Source organism: Microcaecilia unicolor, chromosome 2 (assembly GCF_901765095.1).
Source record: "Microcaecilia unicolor chromosome 2, aMicUni1.1, whole genome shotgun sequence".
NCBI lineage: Eukaryota > Metazoa > Chordata > Amphibia > Gymnophiona > Siphonopidae > Microcaecilia > Microcaecilia unicolor.
In genome coordinates, this window is record NC_044032.1 from 48575876 (window position 1) to 48596215 (window position 20340).

General features: G+C 40.8%; 1 protein-coding gene across 1 annotated transcript in view; it reads left to right on the forward strand.

Annotated features, from left to right (window-relative positions):
• The window catches only part of DYM (dymeclin), a 693305-nt gene that overhangs the window by 125385 nt on the left and 547580 nt on the right, over positions 1-20340 (forward strand). Inside the window, exon 8 of the mRNA XM_030192928.1 lies at positions 6434-6576. Within this exon, the coding sequence (XP_030048788.1) occupies positions 6434-6576 (143 nt within the window). The remainder of the gene's footprint in view (positions 1-6433; positions 6577-20340) is intronic.

The window sequence follows — 20340 nt, forward strand, 5'->3', positions numbered from 1 at the left end:
TTAGGAGGTGTGTTTTGATGATTGGTTGGGTTGATGTGGTTTATTTAATACATATGTACCCTACATTTCCCACCCATTTGCAGGCTCTATGTGGCCAACAGAGTGTTGTTATGACATTATCAAGAGAGGATCTTAGATACATTCGGTGATAGGACGAAGCTATTTGAAGATAGAGAAGGGGTGTTAACTAGGGTGGTGTAGGAGGGGTATTTAGCTGTTTGGGTGGGTTGTGTGGTGATTTGTGTCTTTAAGGATTCTTTTTGTAGGCTCTATTGAAGAGATGTGTCTTCAAAGACTTGTGAAAGTTGATTAGATTGTCCATAGTTTCATTATCCTAACCCAAAGAAGATGATATATAAGACGTTTTTTGTAAATATGTTTGTGTATCAGGCTGCAAATCACTGGAACAGACTTCCACATGCAGTTAGAGATCAGGTAGATTATGGTAAATTTTGGAAATCACTGAAGGCTTTTTTATTTAGAAAATATCTGGCTTATTGATCTCAGTTGATCTATTTTAGGATTTTATTCTTAAGGGATTTTTATGTGCATTTTTGAAATATGATTCCTGCCTGTTGTGATTCTCTTCTGTGTAAAATTCCTGGGAATGCCCAGTCTTCTTAGATTGTGAGCCACACTGAGCTCAGGAGGTGTGTGTCTTGTAACATAATGTAATAGTTTAAAATGAAACACTTGTGATAATATATCTAGCCATTAGATGTCACTGTCAAATAAGCAATTATAAAATTCTTCTGTTTAGATGCTTGTAACAATATATCCTACTGATGGCATTGTACATATTTGGAGTGGAGTAGCCACCTAACAGTACAGTGGGCTGCTGCTCCCTGTGACCCTGGACAAGTCACTTAACCCTCCATTGCCCCAGGTACAACCCCCCCCCCCCCCCCCCCCCCAGATTGAGCCCACTAAGGACAGAGAAAGTATCTGCATATCAAACATATAAACGGCAAGTGACCGACTCACCTGCAAATGCGCAGTAGAGACTTCCCTCTCTGTCCCGCCCTCGCGTCAAGACGTGATGACGTCAGAGGGCGGAACAGAGAGGGAGTCGGAGTCACTGTCGGACGCTGCTGCCTGGAAACGCCCCCCATCCCCGCCGCCGCTCCCGCCCTCCTCCTCCGCAGCGATCTGCTGCTGCCTGCAGCGCTTTCACACAGAGGTGAGAGGCGCTGTCAGGTCAGTGCAGGGGGCCCGGCACAGAGGGGGGAGGGAGCGGCGGTGGCGAGGAGGGTAGCTGGAAATCTCGCCCGTTTTTACCAGCTTAACGGCTAGTAATATATATAAACTGCTTTCGTTGTACCCACAGAAAAGTGGTGTATCAAATTTCATGACCTATTGTAAGTGGAGCAGATGTAGTCATTTCTAGGGGTGAAGGTTGGGTAGAGCTGAGCCAGATTGCAAGTTAAATGGATCAGTTGTGCTTGCCGGTGTCTACTTTTTAAAGGGGGGGGGGGGGAGGAGGCCATTGTATAAAGGCACATGGTTGCTTATATTACTGTAACCCTTGTCTCACTACCAATGTTCTGGGCACCAGCAAGCTCTTTGGGTGAGCACCGTAAACCAAGGTCACTACAAAAGTTTTACTTTCTACTTGAGCTGGGTGCAGGCCGGGGCCAGACTCACTCCGGTAGGCTGTAGGGTTTTAAACCACACTTTTATTGCTTACTTTTCTTTGTTAGTCCAGGAGTAAATAAACTTCATTCTCACTCAGAGAAATACTCCAGTCCGGGTTTTATAAACCAAACATGACCTTTACTTGAACTCTGCAACAGGCAGTTTATCCAAACTTCATATACTCTGGAGACAAACAGTTCTTTCAGTATCGAACAGGTTAATTCAGGGGCAGCCCTACCATTAGGCCACCCGAGGCAGGGGCCTCAGGCGGCATTTCTTACTTCCCTAACCCCTTTCCATCAATTTATCTTTTCTTTCTCGTTTTTTCAAAGGTGGCAGCAGCGATTCCTAAAGGCTGCCCTGCCGCCAGACCCAGCCCTTTCTGTCTACTACGGCCCACCTCCTAGGGAACAGGAAGATAAGTCAGAGAGGCGAGCCACAGTAGAGAGAAGGGGCCAGGACCGGTGGCAGGGCAGGCTCTGGGAATCGCTACTGCCGCCTTTGGAATAACGTGAAAGAAAAGATAAATTGGTGGAAGGAGGGAGATGTCAGACAGTAGTGGGGGATGGGTGTTGGCGGCTCATTCCTCCCGGGGGGGGGGGGGGCAGTTGTGGGGCCAGTGGCGGTTCATTCTTTGCCTCAGGGAGAAGCTGTGGCCGCTCATTCCTCGCCTTAAGCAGCAGATTGTCTTGGGCCACCCCTGAGTAAATTTATATCCAAACAGATAACTTGTTCAAAAGAAGGTTGTTCCAGTTTGAGACTTTGATGTAGTTTAATAGTCCATTTGTAAATCCTAAGGTAAGTACATGTTTACAGCTCCTCCAGGCCATTACCCATCCTTTTGGGCAGAATAATCCAAGGCTGTGCCTGCAGCACTTTTTCAGTGAGCTGTCTCTACTTAGGACCAGACCTCCCTGTCTGTCCTTTCTCTGCAAAGGAGCACTTCTCTGAGCAGCTACCTCTGGTACAGGACAGTCTTATTCCTGTTCTGCTCCTGGGCCAGGTTAACCCTTCTATGTACCCGGAGTACTCCTCACAGTCCACACGGTTAATGCTTTTAGTGGCAGAAACCTCCATTTAGTTATGCTTTAGGTTATTGGGTCTATCCAGGACACCCCCTCTCTACATAGGTTCTGGCAGGGGTAGAGGCAGGCAAAAACCATGTGCTTGGCCCAACTTTTATTGACTCCAAACACCATCCCTACTGTCAATCAGTAACCAGAAACATTTCTCTCAGCACTTTCCCATAAACACTCCCCCTTGGGGCTGGGTTTCTCACTCTCTTAGTTTAGTCCTTCCCCCCAGTGACTCTGAAGGAGGGTCTCTCATCAGTTTAGTAATCCCCAATATAATAGGAGATTACATTGCCTGTATAAAATAGGTACAACATGTGCTTATGTGCCTTTACATCATAGGCACCAGCTCTGTGGGTGCTTGAACACCTCTAATATTTGTCCCTGTAAATCTGTAGGTCTGGGGCAGAAAGCTCCATACTGCAGAGCTACAGAAAATCAGAGGAAGGAAGTGCTTCTGTATCCTAGTTACTGCTCCCGCTTCTCCCTGCAGCCTGTTGGCTGTGTCTGACCAATAGACTATAGGGGGGAGGAGGGAGTTGTAGCCTAGCAGCTGCCAATGAGGAAGAATGCAGGTGATAGAGAGATGGCAGATGACCTTTAATGTGAGCAAGTATAAAGTGACATTTATTTATAGCATTTATATCCCACAATATTCCCACCCATGGGCAGGTGCAATGTGGCGTACAACAGTCTATAAAAACATACAACAATTCAGCAAACAAATAATCAATGTCGTAAGAGAGAAAGGGAAATTGCTAAGGAGGGAAAAGGGGAAAGAGTAGTGGTGAACAATATGTCGCTACGACAGTTGGAATTCAGAAGGAAGAGATGCCAGGCGGGTTTGAAGCATATGCTGTACCAAAAAGGAAGGTCTTGAGGCGCTTCTTGAAGGTCGGGTGATCAGGAGTAAGTTTGACCAATTGAGGCAGCCCATTCCACAAGTGAGTGCTGAGATTGGAGAAGGAGAGAAAGAGGAATCTGAACAATAGTTACATGATGCAAAGTTCCACATTAGGAGTCACTGACCAGGAAAGGGATCTAGGTGTCATTGTTGATGATATGTTGACACCCTTTGCTCATGTGCAGCGGTGGCTAAGAAAGCAAATAAAATGTTAGGTATTATTAGGAATGGAAAAGAAAAATGAGAACGTTGTAATGCCTTTGTATCGCTCCATGGTGTGACTGCACCTCGAATGCTGTGTGCAATTCTAGTGACCGCATCTCAAAAAAGATATAGAATTAGAAAAGGTACAGAGAAGGGCGACTGGATGAGATGACGTCCCTGTGAGGAAAGGCTAAAGCGCTAGGGTCTTTAGCTTGGAGAAAAGATTGCTGAGGGGAGATATGATAGAGGTCTATAAAATAAGGAGTGGAGTGGAACGAGTAGACGTGAATCACTTGTGTACTGTTCCCAAAAATACTAGGACTAGGGGCCATGAAGCTACAAAGTAGTAATTTTAAAACAAATTGGAGAAATTATTTCTTCACTCAATGTGTAATTAAAATCTAGAATTCATTGCCAGAGAATGTGGTAAAAACAGTTAGCTTAGTGGGATTTTAAAAAGGTTTGGATAGCTTCCTAAAAGAAAAGTCCATAAGCCATTATTAAGATGGACTTAGGGAAAATCCACAGCTTATTTTTAGGATAAGCAGCATAAAATGTACTGTTTTGGGATCCTGCCAGGTACTTGTAACCTGGATTGGCCACTGTTGTAAACAAGATACTGGGCTTGATGGACCTTCGGTCTGTCCCAGTATGGCAACATTTATGAGAAGGAAGAAACAGATTCAGATAACTTTAATGCCAATTTTACAAAGTAATACCTATAGCAGTTAAGGTTAAAAAAAAAAAGATGGAAGTACTGGGAGAGGAATAAAGAGGACTAGGAAGGAATGAAGGGGTTAAAGGGTTTACTGGCTGGGTGAGAGAATGCTTCTCTGAAATGCTAAAAGAGGCAGGAAGGAGCTGTACTACTACTACTACTTAAAATTTCTAAAGTGCTACTAGACGTACGCAGCGCTGTACACTTGAACATGAAGAGACAGTCTCTGCTCGACAGAGTTTACAATCTAATTAGGACAGACAAACAGGACAAACAAAAGATAAGAGAATATTCAAGTGAGGACGATAAAATAAGGGTTCTGAACAAGTGAATAAGGGTTAGGAGATAAAAGCTGCATCAAAAAGGTGAGCTTTTAGCTTAGATTTGAAGACGGCCAGAGATGGAGCTTGACGTACCGGCTCAGGAAGTCTATTCCAGGCATATGGAAAGGATGGGTGATGGGGGCAGGGACTGATAGTGGATCTGTGGGATAGTAGTAAAAGGCTAGGAGGGTGAGAGGAACAGAGGGGACATGGGCTGTTTGGAGAATGTTGCTGGTAGAAGGAGACATGATCTGGGAGAGAGGAAGAAGAGCAGTAAGAGGGGGACTCAAGGTGCAGAAGGAAGATGTCAAGTAGCTGTGTGGGGCTGGGAAAAGGGGGATCATGGTGGAGAGAAGAGACATGAAGGTGAGAAAAGGCTGAAGTGGCAGGAGGAAGTAAGACTAGAAGAAAATGAGATGAGAGACTATGGAGAGACAAATGCACTTGGAGGAAAGAGAAATTATGATGACATGAGAGAAAGACAGGAAGAGAATTCTTAAAATAAGGAATGTGAGGGCAGAGAGAAAACCCAAGAACAAGTAGAGACAGAGGACTGAAGTTAAATTACAGACACACAGATTGGAAAATTGTTTAAAGTTTTTAGGAAAGATTTCTGTGCCAGTGGGGCTGGGTCAGGGGTGGGCAGTAGCTGTATTATGCCCTTCTGCACCAGCCCTTTGGTCACCAGAATTAATGTAATTTTGATTTGTCTTTGCATAAGCTTTCTCAACCTTTATCCTCTGCTTTGTGTATTCGTTAGAACACACTATATATGTATGATCTATACTTGTTTTATTCTTTTACAACATCAGCATTGTATTATATAATTTATCTTTGATATTTTTAAGTTATCTTTGATGTATTTTGTTAAAGTATATTATGCCAAGGTATTTAACAGATTGTTTCTTATTATATATATTTATAATAGTTTTATTTTTTTAGTATTTATTTGTCGGTATTTGGTTACTATTCATTTGTTTAGATGTTTTTAAGCATATTGTGCATCTTTTATACTGTGTTTTAGATGTTTTATTCATCTTTTTATTTATAGAGTTTATTATTTGACCCCTGATGTAGGTGCTTGTACGCTCCGAAACATGGACCATGTCGGATCCCTTCTTTATTTGCAACAATAAAAGACTGTTGGACAATATCTTGGCTGTTGGATTCGTCCTTGTTCAGCCTCTAATTCGATCTGTTGTGATTTCTTGTCGTAGAAGTATCCCCTGATTCGTCTTTTGATTCCAGATGTCATTAAAACCCAACTGACTGGGTGTGCCCCAGAGATCAAGCTGAGAAGCAGTGCTGTAAAACATTTATTTATTTTATTTATTTGGATTTTGCTCACACCTTTTTCAGTAGTAGCTCATTCAGGTACACTAGGTATTTTCCTGTCTCTGGAGGACTCACAGTAAGTTTGTTTGCATATTTTTGGAGGTAAGTGTTCAAGAGAACAAGTAGTAGGTTCCCAGGATGTCGTCTTTATATTTTGGAGAATTGTTAGTTGAATGCATTCACAAATCTTTCTCTTCAAGGATACATAGAGTAAATTTACCCCAGGCATGTTTCTTTACAGTCTTCCGTATACCAGTAGACTTGTGAAGACGCTATTGTACAACTTCATCAGGCAAGAAAGAAGCCCTCCTCCAGGGTCTCACATCTTCCAGCAACAGGCTGATGGGGGAGGACTGCTTTATGGAATTGCATCAGGAGTGGCAAGTAAGTTCAATTCTTTTATTCTTCCTTTATTGTAAACCATTTTAATGAAATCTTTATCGGATATCACCTTCAATAAAACATTCATTCTGTTAAAAAAATATGATGAAAAACAATGACAGAAATAACTTAAGGCTTAAATAAATTGGGATTTTCTCTTACATTCATTTTGTTTGATCCATGCAATTGAGTTTGCCATGGGTGTCGATATTGATCCTGCATTTGGATGGTCTTTTGGACAAGTGGGCTAACCCATTTTTCACACCTGAAGTGGTTAGCCCAGTTGTCCACGTGGCCAGTGGGAATAGCCCGTTCAATCACATGCAAAAATTTGTGAAATTCATTGGCTTTTAGTTTAGACCACTTGCTTTGATTCACCAGATCAAAAAGCCACAGTTGCCTGTAAGACCTTTATTTTAGAATCTATGTGAGCTAGTACACTGCTTCCTAACCTGAATCTACAACGGTCAGTATTCAGCGAGATGCCCGGTGCATAACTTTAAATGGATGTTATGTTCATATTCAGCAATTTTGTGCTCAAATGTAAGTGCTGAAAATGTCTTATTTCTGTGATCCCACTGCTTATTTCTAGGACAAGCAGCATAAAGTCTGTTTTACTGTTCTGGAATCTTGCCAGGTACTTGTGACCTGGATTGGCCTCTTTTGGAAACAGGATACTGGGCTTGATGAACCTTCGGTCCGTCCCCAGTGTCGCAACACTTACGTTCTTATGTACAGTTGATAGTGCAAGTTAGTGATACTTTCTGTATAACTTCTAGCCTCACCTTCAGAGTGACCCAAATTTTGTTATACATAGGGGAAAGGAAGGGATTTTGGATACATCTCATGCCTTTTTCAGTTGTAGCTCAAGGCAATTTAGATTCAGATACAACAGATATATCCCTGATCCCGGAGAGCTTACAGTCTAAGGGGTCCTTTTACTAAGGGGCACTAACAGTTAGTGCACGCTAAATAAGACGTTCATAGGAATATAATGGGCATCTTATTTAGCACATTTTAAAAATTTACATTCCGCGCTATCGCAAATGTTCTAGGTGGGTTACAAAGTCACATACATAATTAGATAAGATAAATACAAAACAAACTGCAGCTAAATAAAATATAAAAATTAAACAAAATAAATCTCTTCCATTTAACTGTGTAGGTGCATCCGGGAGAAGGATTTTTGGCTGCCACCAAGATAGGCACGCAAATCTGGAATGAACTACCAAAAACCATAAAAACAACCCATGACATAAATAATTTCCGTAAACTATTGAAGACCAATTTATTCAAAAAAGCTTACCATAACAACGCACCCTAATTTTCAATTAATAAGATGTACACTGGACTTTCACAATATCTAATTCTTTATTTTCTATTGCTCAGACTAATTTTGAAGTTTAATATTCATGATGGTTTAAGCTAAGTTATCCCGATTTTTATTATAAGGTGAACTTTCCTTCCTGAATACCTACTCCATTCTGGAATAATGCTGCTTGCGAGATGGCTTGCAAGCAGTTTTTTTGTTTGTTTTTTTTTTAGCCATGGTGTTTGTTCAACATCCTGCAGGATTCTTATCTCACAGGTTGTTGCGAAAATCCAATTCACTTAGCATTGGAATTGGTATTTCCCCTGTGTTTGAGGCCTTGATAATATACTAGGTGCAATTATTAGCTGCTGTTCAGTTTGTGTATGTGTGTATATATAGATATATAATACTCCAACCTTGTGTGCAACGTTCTTTAAAATAATCCCCTTATTTTCTTTTTCATGTTACTCTTATCTTATCGATCTATATGTTCCATCTTTGCTTACACCCATGCTGTCAATTAAAATGTTTTATTGTGTATTATGTACACCACCTTGAGTGAATTCCTTCAGAAAGGTGGTAAATAAATCCTAATAAATAAACTGGCCACAGCGGTACTGTACTCTTGTCCCAAAATATTTTGCAGTCTATTGATGGCAGGACAGAGAAATGTGAAAAACCATAGAAATTAAATTTGATTTTTGTTAAATGTTTTCTTATCTTGTTTTAGTCTTCAGATGTTTTATTTTTGTTAACCTTATAAAATTTGAAAATTCGCTATGGATATTCATAGAACCTTTTAGAGATCAACCTCCCCTCTCATTTGTCTTAATGTGTATATGCTGTAAAGCAGGGGTTTCTCAAGCCAATCCTGGGTTTCAGGCTTGGCACCATGAGTATACATGAAAGATTTGTGTATAAGAAAGACCAGCCTATGCAAATCTATCTCATGCAAATTCATTGTGGATATTCTGGAAACCAGACTGGTTAGAGGATACTCCGGGGTTGTCTTGAGGACTAAAGAACATCAGTAACGTAGGGTAACTGTTGTGTTTTTCTTTTCTTAATATTTTTTTTTTAATTTTGAATCAAACTATGGACATTCATTGAGTGTTTCTGTTTGTTCCTTTTGCAATAAAAGGACATTACCATAAGGATTTTATTTCTTTGTTTCGCTATATTGATGAAAAGCCAACTAAGCATTGTTGCTAATCTTTGTCTATGACTCGCTCAATAAACTGTGGTCATGCAATGCTTCCAGGCAAGATGCTTTACATTGTCTTGTGGTTGATGGTGTCCTTTCATGAAGCTTCCTTGAAGTTTTCATCTCAGCATTTAGATATTTGCCAGAAAATTAATACAACTTCTTTTGTCGTAAATTTAATTTTGAAACAATGACTTAAATTGTTGTGGAAAATGGAAATGCCTGTTTTGAGAAGGTTTTTATTATTCCTAACCAAAACCAGTTCTATGATATTTTGTTATACCTTTCAACTATTCTGAATTTTGAATTCCTTTAGCTCATTTTGTTTGCCGTTTAGTTCACTGTAGTGCTAGGCTGGCAGGAAATTTCTGTGGCCATATCATTTTACTCATCTTTTTTTATGATAACATGAAAGCATCAGGATACTTGAGAACTATGACAGGACAATTCTGCAGAACCGTAGTGTGTAGAACATTAAGAGAGGATAATAGTAATAACATAATTATATAGTGTATTCTTTAATTTTAAAGATGTTTAGGTTTGCTAACATGTAGGGAAAACATGTGGAGCATTTCTCATTGCATTCTTTCAAACACTAAACATAAAAAAGGGAACAAACTGTTATAATATATCTAACCATTAATGTCACTGTCAGCAAATTTCTCAAAGGATAGAGTTTACGATTTAACCACATAGTGTCGCTGTTGCAAAGTAACAGGTATTTCCATGCTTTTCTGAACGAGGCAGTACACATAGCAACCAGTACATAAGTACATAAGTAGTGCCATACTGGGAAAGACCAAAGGTCCATCTAGCCCAGCATCCTGTCACCGACAGTGGCCAATCCAGGTCAAGGGCACCTGGCACGCTCCCCAAACGTAAAAACATTCCAGACAAGTTATACCTAAAAATGCGGAATTTTTCCAAGTCCATTTAATAGCGGTCTATGGACTTGTCCTTTAGGAATCTATCTAACCCCTTTTAAACTCCGTCAAGCTAACCGCCCGTACCACGTTCTCCGGCAACGAATTCCAGAGTCTAATTACACGTTGGGTGAAGAAAAATTTTCTCCGATTCGTTTTAAATTTACCACACTGTAGCTTCAACTCATGCCCTCTAGTCCTAGTATTTTTGGATAGCGTGAACAGTCGCTTCACATCCACCCGATCCATTCCACTCATTATTTTATACACTTCTATCATATCTCCCCTCAGCCGTCTCTTCTCCAAGCTGAAAAGCCCTAGCCTTCTCAGCCTCTCTTCATAGGAAAGTCGTCCCATCCCCACTATCATTTTCGTCGCCCTTCGCTGTACCTTTTCCAATTCTACTATATCTTTTTTGAGATACGGAGACCAGTACTGAACACAATACTCCAGGTGCGGTCGCACCATGGAGCGATACAACGGCATTATAACATCCGCACACCTGGACTCCATACCCTTCCTAATAACACCCAACATTCTATTCGCTTTCCTAGCCGCAGCAGCACACTGAGCAGAAGGTTTCAGCGTATCATCGACGACGACACAAGTAGCAAACTACTTGGTTCAATCACTGGATGTCACCATGTATAGCAACTATTAAGTAAACTATGCAGTTAAGTCATTAGTTTTAACTGTAGAATTTGCAACAAAGAAAGTGAAATACATCTCTAAATCATTTAAAACCAGCCCCGCAAGGATAGGCGTGGGGAGGCATGGGGGATATGTCTCTTGGAATTATTTCTAATCTATTTGTGTTCTTTGTTGTAAGTATATATTTATGGGGGGGGGGGGGGGTGTGGGATTGTCCCGCGATGTTTCACTGTATCAAAGTTCCTGTGCTGCAGAAGGTGGAATGGCTTCTTCCATAGAAATTCATTGGACCATTTTATTTGGGGGGGGGGGGGGGGAGGTGGATGGGAGAGAGCTTTTCTCTAAAATCTCCAGTTCAATCTGTGCCATTTTTGAACTCTTTAATTGTTCCCCCCCCCCCCCCCCAAAAAAAAAAAAACCTAAGGGCCCTGTTTACTAAGGTGCACTAGCGTTTTTAGTTTGTGCACAAAATTTATTTATTTATTTATTTATTTTATTGCATTTGTATCCCTTTATTGCATTTTCCCACCTTTTTGCGGGCTCAGTGTGGCTTACAATACATTATGACTGATGGAAATACAATTTGTTACAATTCGGTTATGGATTACATTGTGAAGAGTTATGCGAGACAAAATCAAAGTATCGTTAAGGAATATAACAATGGAAAAGAACCGTGAAACATTGGAAGGAGACAACAGGAAGCTAAAAGGGCAATTTATAATAACAAGAAGACACATGGTATACATTTTTCTGTGAGTAAAGGTATAAGTGAGGTTGAGATTACAGGGGATAAGAGTTCAGAAGTAGATGTATTGATGCATTACTGAACAGTGAGTGTGGACTTTATGTGTTTTGGTTCTTTACGTAAATTTTATCAAAAAGATGGGTCTTCAATAGTTTGTGGAAGGTGGCTTGCTCGTAGATCGTTTTCAGGTTGCGCGGCAGTGTATTCCAGAACTGCGTGCTCATGTAAGAAAAAGTTGACGCGTGCAGCGTCTTGTATTTCAAGCCCTTGCAATTAGGGAAGTGGAGTACATAAGTAATGCCATACTGGGAAAAGACCAAGGGTCCATCGAGCCCAGCATCCTGTCCACGACAGCGGCCAATCCAGGCCAAGGGCACCTGGCAAGCTTCCCAATCGTACAAACATTCTATACATGTTATTCCTGGAATTTTGGAGTTTTCCAAGTCCGTTTAGTAGCGGTTTATGGACTTGTCCTTTAGGAAACCGTCCAACCCCTTTTTAAACTCTGCTAAGCTAACCACCTTCACCACTTTCTCCGGCAACGAATTCCAGAGTTTAATTACACGTTGGGTGAAGAAAAATTTTCTCCAATTTGTTTTAAATTTACTACACTGTAGTTTCATCGCATGCCCCCTAGTCCTAGTATTTTTGGAAAGCGTGAACAGACGCTTGTTCCACTCCACTCATTATTTTATATACCTCTATCATGTCTCCCCTTAGCCGTCTCTTCTCCAAGCTGTATAGCCCTAGCCTCCTTAGTCTTTCTTCATAGGGAAGTCGTCCCATCCCTGCTATCATTTTAGTCGCCCTTCGCTGCACCTTTTCCAATTCTACTATATCTTTCTTGAGTTGCGGCGACCAGAATTGAACACAATACTCAAGGTGCGGTCGCACCATGGAGCGATACAACGGCATTATAACATCCTCACACCTGTTTTCCATACCTTTCCTGATAATACCCAACATTCTATTCGCTTTCTTAGCCGCAGCAGCACACTGAGCAGAAGGTTTCAGTGTGTTATCGACGACGACACCCAGATCCCTTTCTTGGTCCGTAACTCCTAACGTGGAACCTTGCATGACGTAGCTATAATTCGGGTTCTTTTTTCCCACATGCATCACCTTGCACTTGCTCACATTAAACATCATCTGCCATTTAGCCGCCCAGTCTCCCAGTCTCGTAAGGTCCTCTTGTAATTTTTCACAATCCTGTCGTGATTTAATGACTTTGAATAACTTTGTGCCATCAGCAAATTTAATTACCTCGCTAGTTACTCCCATCTCTAAATCATTTATAAATATATTAAAAAGCAGCGGTCCTAGCACGGACCCCTGAGGAACCCCACTAACTACCCTTCTCCATTGTGAATACTGCCCATTTAACCCCACTCTCTGTTTCCTATCCTTCAACCAGTTTTTAATCCACAATAGGACATTTCCTCCTATCCCATGACCCTCCAATTTCCTCTGTAGCCTTTCATGAGGTACCTTGTCAAACGCCTTTTGAAAATCCAGATACACAATATCAACCGACTCCCCTTTGTCCACATGTTTGTTCACTCCTTCAAAGAATTGAAGTAAATTGGTCAGGCAAGATTTCCCCACACAAAAGCCATGCTGACTTGGTCTCAGTAATCCATGTCCTCGGATGTGCTCTGTAATTTTGTTTTTGATAATAGCCTCTACCATTTTCCCCGGAGGTTGAGGAATGTTCGTGATGATCTTTTAGCGTTTCTGGATGGTAAGTCTATTAACGCAGACATGTAGGCTGGGGCTTCACCGTGAATGATTTTGTGGACTAATGTGCATACTTTAAAAGTAATGCGTTCCTTGAGTGGAAGGAATGGAAAAAAAATTAGCGCCTGCTAACTGTGTAGGCGCCCATAGGAATATTGTGGGCGCCTACACAGCGCGCACTAAAAGTACTAATGCACCTCTAGCATGGCATAGTAAACGGGTTCCTACATTTGATCTCATTCCATTAAATTTTTAGAGAATTATTTTACCTTCAAATAGATGGACATACATTCTCAGCCCTTCACGTATCATTTTTCTCAGCATCTTTTGAGTTGAAAGGAACAGGTGGGAAAACTATGGGAAGCAGGACTCATGGAGTTCTTTTCAATCTGTTTGTGCGTGTGTGCATACCCTGAAAGGGAGAGAAGTGCGATGGTATTGCATTGTTCTAGAAAGAATAATAGGATTGTGAAAAGTGTGATAATATATCAAACCGTTGCACATCATTGTCAACATATTTCATAGGATGAATGGATAATTTCACTACAGGGTGACCAAAGCTGCACACAATATTCGAGGTGCAGTTGCATCATGGAGCGATACAAATGCATTATAACATCCTAATTTTTTTCCATTCCTTTCCTAATAATACCTAACATTCTATTTGCTTTCTTAGCCGCAGCAGCACACTCAGCAGAGGGTTTCAGTGTATCATCAACTATGACGCCTAGATCCTTTTCCTGGTCAGTGACTCCTAATGTGGAACCTTGCATTACATAGCTATAGTTTGGTTCGTCTTTTCCACATGCATCACTTTGCACGTGCTCACATTAAACATCATCTGCCATTTGGATGCCCAGTCTCTACAAGAGGACCTCACAATCCTCTTTCGATTTAACATCTTAGAATAACTTTGTGTCTTAGCAAATTTAATTACCTCACTAGTTACTCCCATTTCTAGATCATTTGAATATCTTTTCTGGCACCGGTATCTCTCCCAAATCTTCCTCAGTGAAGACCGAAGCAATGAATTCATTTACTCTGTCTGCTGTGGCTTTGTCTTCCCTGAGTGCCCCTTTTACCTCTCAGTCATCCAGCGGTTCAACCAATTCTTTTGCCGGCTTGCTTTTAATTTACCTAAAAATTTTACTATGTATTTTTGCCTCCAACATAATCTTTTTTTCAAAGTCCTTCTTTGCATTCCTTATCAGCACTTTGCATTTGACTTGCCATTTCTTACGCTGTTTCTTATTGGAATGTAATTGGCTTCTTATCATTTAGTATGCGCTAATCTTTAGCGCACACAAAATCTATTAGTGCACCTTATTAAATGGACTTCAGTGTAAATCTACATTAATACTTAACATAGCACTTTCACAATGAATGATGGTTCCTGAATTAAATAGCTCACATGGAAGGTTATGGAACTAGTAGGGATCAAACCTTACAGTTAGCACATAGGTCATTACTATGCATTTAATTGTTAACACAGCAGATATTGCAGAGAGCATGGCCAAAAGCTGGCAATGCCCCCAACAGTTAAGACAGAAGCTTTGCAGTTGCCGAGCGTTAATTTCGGCAATTATGTCATAGTATCTGCAAAGCCTTAGCGCATCTTAGTAAATGCATCTTAGTGGTTACAGCAGCAGAATTAGAACAAGAGAAGCCTAAGTGTGTCATATCCATCTAGCTAATGTTCTGTGTTGATATATTTCTTTAAAATAAATGGCCAAATCTGTTTTGTATCCTTTAATGGTCCTGTCTGGTTTTGTAAATGAGGATAGGAAATGGGGTTTTTTTGGTGTTGAAATGTCTTTTCAACTCTTCGTTTCATCATCCTTGTAGCTTAAGACTACTACTTGGATGAATTTGGAATTCATTTTCTTGTTTTAAATTTGTCTACTGAATCATTTCTTTTAGAATTATTCTAGTTTGACAGACTTAAAATTTGGTGTCATAACATTATCTTTGGAAAGGACTTATTGTTTAATCTTTGTGTAGACTGAATTTGGATGAAAACCATTTTCCTGTTTTTCTTATTCTTCAGCACTTTTCCCAATTCTGTCAGAGTGAAGGTGTAGCTTAGTGGTTATAGTAGTAGGTTGAGAACTAAGGAAGCAGGTTCAGCACCCACTGATACACCTTGTAACCAAATTAGGGTTAGATTAGGTACCTGCCTTAAAGCAGGACCATGCATTATTGCTATATTATATGGTATTTTTTAACACATACTTAGTTAATAACAATTATGCCTGGGAATCATGGTTAACACTAGGCTTCCATTTGCACGAGCTGGATGCATATCCCCACCCCCATTCTATAGCAATGTGAGTAAATGTTAGGACTGCCCCCGTACTGCCCATGACCCTCCCATTTCTGCACCCCCATTTTGAATGTGGACATAAAGTACGTGCAACTTTTAGTGACTTTTATAGAATTCAGTAGTTTGTGAGAAAATTGTTAGAATACTAATTTCTGTCCAGTTCAGAAGATAATTTGTGGCTCCTAGAGACATAGCACGTGCAGTAAGACTGAGGGAGAAAGAGAAAATGCCAATGACTGTGGCAGCCCAAATCGGCCCACTGAGGGTACATATTGGAAGAGGTATCCCTGTTTTGGCCACTGAGGATCTACTGAGACACCTAAGCATGCCATCCAGATCTGGAAATGGGATAGTATAAAGACCACTGAAGGAGAAAGGCCAAATGTTAAAGTCAGTAGATTTAGATTGATTTAGTGCACTGGATGTGCAGGCCACAGATTTCTTTGCTAATAGCACCATTTCTAAGCTGAGCCAGGCTTACTTCTCATAGAAGGGAAACGATTTTCAGGGTTTTCCTGCAATAATATTCATTTTAGTACAATGCAAACTATCCCCCTTGTTTATTAAAGCTTAGCTCGAGTTATCTGCAGCAGGTCTGATCTGACGAAGAAGGGCTACCTTCGAAAGCTAATCAAAAAATGTATTGTTAGTCCAATAAAAAAGGTATCATCTTATTTTCTTTTCCATGTTTTTATTTTATTCTATTTGACTACCTTTAAAAGTAGACTAACACGACTACCACATCTCTCTTGTCAAGATAACGATGGTGAAACCTAAGGGGCAGTCTTCATTGAGATCCCAATGTAAAAGCCTCAGACAAAGTTTCCTGGATATCTTCTGGGATCTCGTTTTTCTGACAGTATGACACGGCTATTAAAACTTTACAAATGTTTAAGACCAATTGGCAGGTTTTTACAAATCCTACATGAGCTGGCCCAACAATATGAGGAAGATCATCCACCAAGTGTGTCGCTAATACTCTTGCTAATAGTTTAACATCAATGTTAAGTAATAAGCTAGGGCGATAGGAGTGTGTCTCCTCTTTAGGTTTTCTTGGTTTAGGGATATTGGTTATTAGCGCAGCATTATCTCGTGGAAATGCTCCCTCCTCAGTTACTGCATTCTAATATCCTAATAAGGGGCCTAGTAGTTGACATTGAAGTATTTAAAAAAACAAAACAAAAAACTCTCCTGTAAATCCAACCACCCCGGTGCAGAGCAGGGTCAAAGATTTTATGGCTTGTTGCAGTTCCTTTGCCTGCAAAGCTGTGTCAAGTTCTGTGCTTGCCTTTGCAGTCAAATGCAGAAGGCCTGCTCGCTCTAAAAATTGGTCCATAATGTGGGGCTCCCCTGAGGGCCTCTCCGCATACAGTGCTTGAAAATGATTGTAATAAATCTGTGCTATGTGGTCCAGACCATTGGTCGCTTGACTGTGTTTGTTCCTCAGTGAGGCCACTGCTTGGGAGCCTCCTCTTCCCCTCCTTCCCCTACACTTTCACCACCCTTGCCAGGAGCTTTCCTGCCTTGTTTCTATATTTATGAAAATAGTACTTTTGATATGTTGTACTTTGATTGGTTTGTTCGTGTGTTAATGTAATTAAGACAACGTGTGGAAATGTATAAATCCCTAGCCTCCAAAAAGGGCCTCAGATTTAGGTCTGTTTGGCCTTCTTCAGTTGGGATTCTAGGTGACAGATACTTTCTGCTATTTGTTTATAGAGTCGGGCACTATAAGCTATTATATCCCCTCGCAGCACCGCTTTGGCTGCATCCCAGAACAAAACTGACTAGAATTCATGTTGCTTGTTATAGTGAACATAATGATTCAATCAAGAATGCAAGTACTCTCTAAACTCTTGGTTTTGGACCAAATAGGTCGGGAAATGCCGACTTGCAATGTATGATATATAGTAGAGCTTCCAAATCCACCCACAGCGTTGTGTGATCGAACACTTCCTCAGGGCCCACCGCTGCTGTTATTGCTGGGAACAAAGGTTTAGAAGTGAGTATATAATCCAGTCTGGAGAGCAAGTCATGGGCCCCTGGATCAATGAGTGTAATCCCTTTCCCCTGGATGAAGCAAGCATCAGGCATCTATTAATTCAAGTGTCTAACAGAATGAAGTTAATACTGGGTGCCCTGGATGGGCCGCAGAGTGAACAGTAGGAGTATTCGAGCAGTCTGTTGGGCTCCATAATCAAAATTAAAATCCCCACCAACTAATCCTGTTCTGTATAAGAAAGCATAGTTTTCAGAGGGGCTGGGTAAAAAGAGTTAAATGGAATAGGGTCATACACTACAACAAGGAGTTCCCTACCATGCAGCCAGAGCTTAAATAGTAAGTATCTTCCATTGTCATCCTTGACAAGGTCCTGGACAGAATAGGCCAGAAACCTCTTAAAGAGCACATCCATCCTTCTGCAGTGACCAACAGATAATGCATAGTATACATCCCCAGCCCACTGCCTTTTAAGTTTTTGGTGTTGAAGATCAGTAAGCTTTGTTTCTTGGAGGCAAGCCACATCTATCCCCTGGTGTTTAGCACCCTCCCTAAACATCATTCTACAGCATAGAAGAGCCTCTATAACACTAAAATGATGTTGTAAAACCTTTACCAAGTGTGTGTGAAGCTTTCCACTTCAGGCCTGAACAACATCCCCAACTTACATCCCAATTCGCACGTCAGGCTGCAAAGCCTGTGTACAGAAGCCCATTATAACACAACGTGGACCCCCCCCCCCCCCCCCCGCTCTCCAAAACCCCATCCTCTTTCATCTCAGCTACTCCTCAAGAAACTGTTAAAGTACTATATATACAAACTGTAAAGAGGTGAGTTCTGAATTATGAACAAATAATAAGGTTTGCACTTCATTCCCTGATGGCAAACACAGTGAAATAAACCTCATAGAAGTCACCTGTTTTGAGACTTCTCCATAGTAGTATTGAGTTTCTGCAAAAATGCTTTTGCTTTATCCTCGGAATCCAGCTGATGCTAGGTCCCTGGGACCAGGCAAAAACCACATCCTCACCCACTCATCGTACAACATGATTCGCTCATGATTTTATAAACCTATATCATATTTCCTCGTACAGTTTAAAAAATATTTTTGAGGGGTCTGTGAATACAATTGCTGGGGTGTGAAAGGAAACATGTAAGAGGAAATTTTATAAAACTCTTTATGCATGTGAAATGCCTCTTTTAAAATGACCTTGTACATGAAGGTGTGCACAGGGCAATTAGATGAATAATTGCAGGCAATTTTATAATAGGCATGTTCAGGGGAGAAGTTTGAGCAGAACATGGGTGGAATAGCAATTTCCATCTGTAGGTGGAGGTAGCTACAGTATAGTGCTTTGTATGCACTATAACTTTGGGAAGGTGTCTAGTGTGTAGTGCTAGCTATTATCAGTAACTCTAAAATCCCTCCCCACACATTATATGAATCCAAGTTCTGTTGCTCCAGGAACTGACAAGCAAGGAAACAAGCCAATTCTTATAAAAATAAGGGCTGTTTATTTACAACAAGTGAAACTGACAAAATTGAAAACATAAGTAACTGAAAATTATATGCAAATGCAAGATAACTAAGGAAAATGAGACAATTCTTCTTATCAGAGAGTGAACGCACATTAAACCCTGGTCAGGCCTGGAATCAAGTCCCCTGTCATTACCCTTTAGCAATAATAGAGTTGGTATACAACCTGAATGTAGATGGGGGTAACAGATGAACAGCTGAATGCGGAAGATCCCTAGCAGGTCCCCGCAGTGCTGCAGAGAGGATGGCTGGTAAAAACCTGAATGATGGTAATTCAGGCCAAATGGAAAAACCAGCTTTTCTTCTACTTGGTTTCCAGTGCTTCTTCATACAGTTCTGGTGGAGGCAAGGTCATTGAAGATAAGCAAACTCCTCCCTACCTTCTGGTCTGGGAAATTACTGGAATGTCTACATTGTGTCAGCAAAATTGCAGTTCCTGGGTACCTGGCTCCAAATGGTCCAGTGACATGGGTTCTGTGGTCCTGATTTCATGCCCAGGCTCCAAGGTAGCTGAGTCTGCCTGATTGGGGTGCATGTTACTGAACAATTATGTTGTCAGTTGATTGCGTTATGTAACCAGTCCATAAGCAAACCCGTTTCTGCTGAAGCAGGACCTCGGTAAATTCGGGGCACAGTTCATACTGTATTGAAGTATCTGGTGCTGAGATTGTTGCCAAGCTTTCATGTGGTTATATAGATAGGGGGTTTGCCCCTACATGTCTGTATTATGTAAACTACATGTCTTCCAACTAGGCGTGATTTCTGCAGGATTTGTACTAATATTTTATAAAGATGCACAAGCACATCTGTGTCTTTATAAAATAGGTGCTAAGAGAGAGGAGTAGTATGATCAACAGGGAGATGTAAGGAGCAAGATGTTCTTTATTCAATTTTAGTGTAGGACTCGTGGGACTTATTGCAGAATCTCAATCAACTAAAATATATAAAATATATCAAATTTATTTGATTGAGGTTCTGCAATAAAGAATGCGTTGGACTGACCACTGATCTGCTGTGTTCATTTCAACATAGGAGTTTGCGGATTGTTTGCCTTGTTGCGTCTTGGGACTATTAAGAATCATGTTATGGCCATGCTTTAAAACATGGCCACCTAATAGTAAAATTTCACGTTTGGATAATCTATTCCTCTTCCTGCATTGTCGTCCATAAACTAGAAGTACTATTTCTAAGACTCTTGACAACCAGTGAAAGAAGGTTACACAGGACATGCTTGAACAGATATAATAGATGAGGGAGAACCACCATTTTAAGATTTTTTTTTCTATGCTCATAATGTTAGGAGGGTAGACCAAGCTACTGGATAAATTAGCTTGAA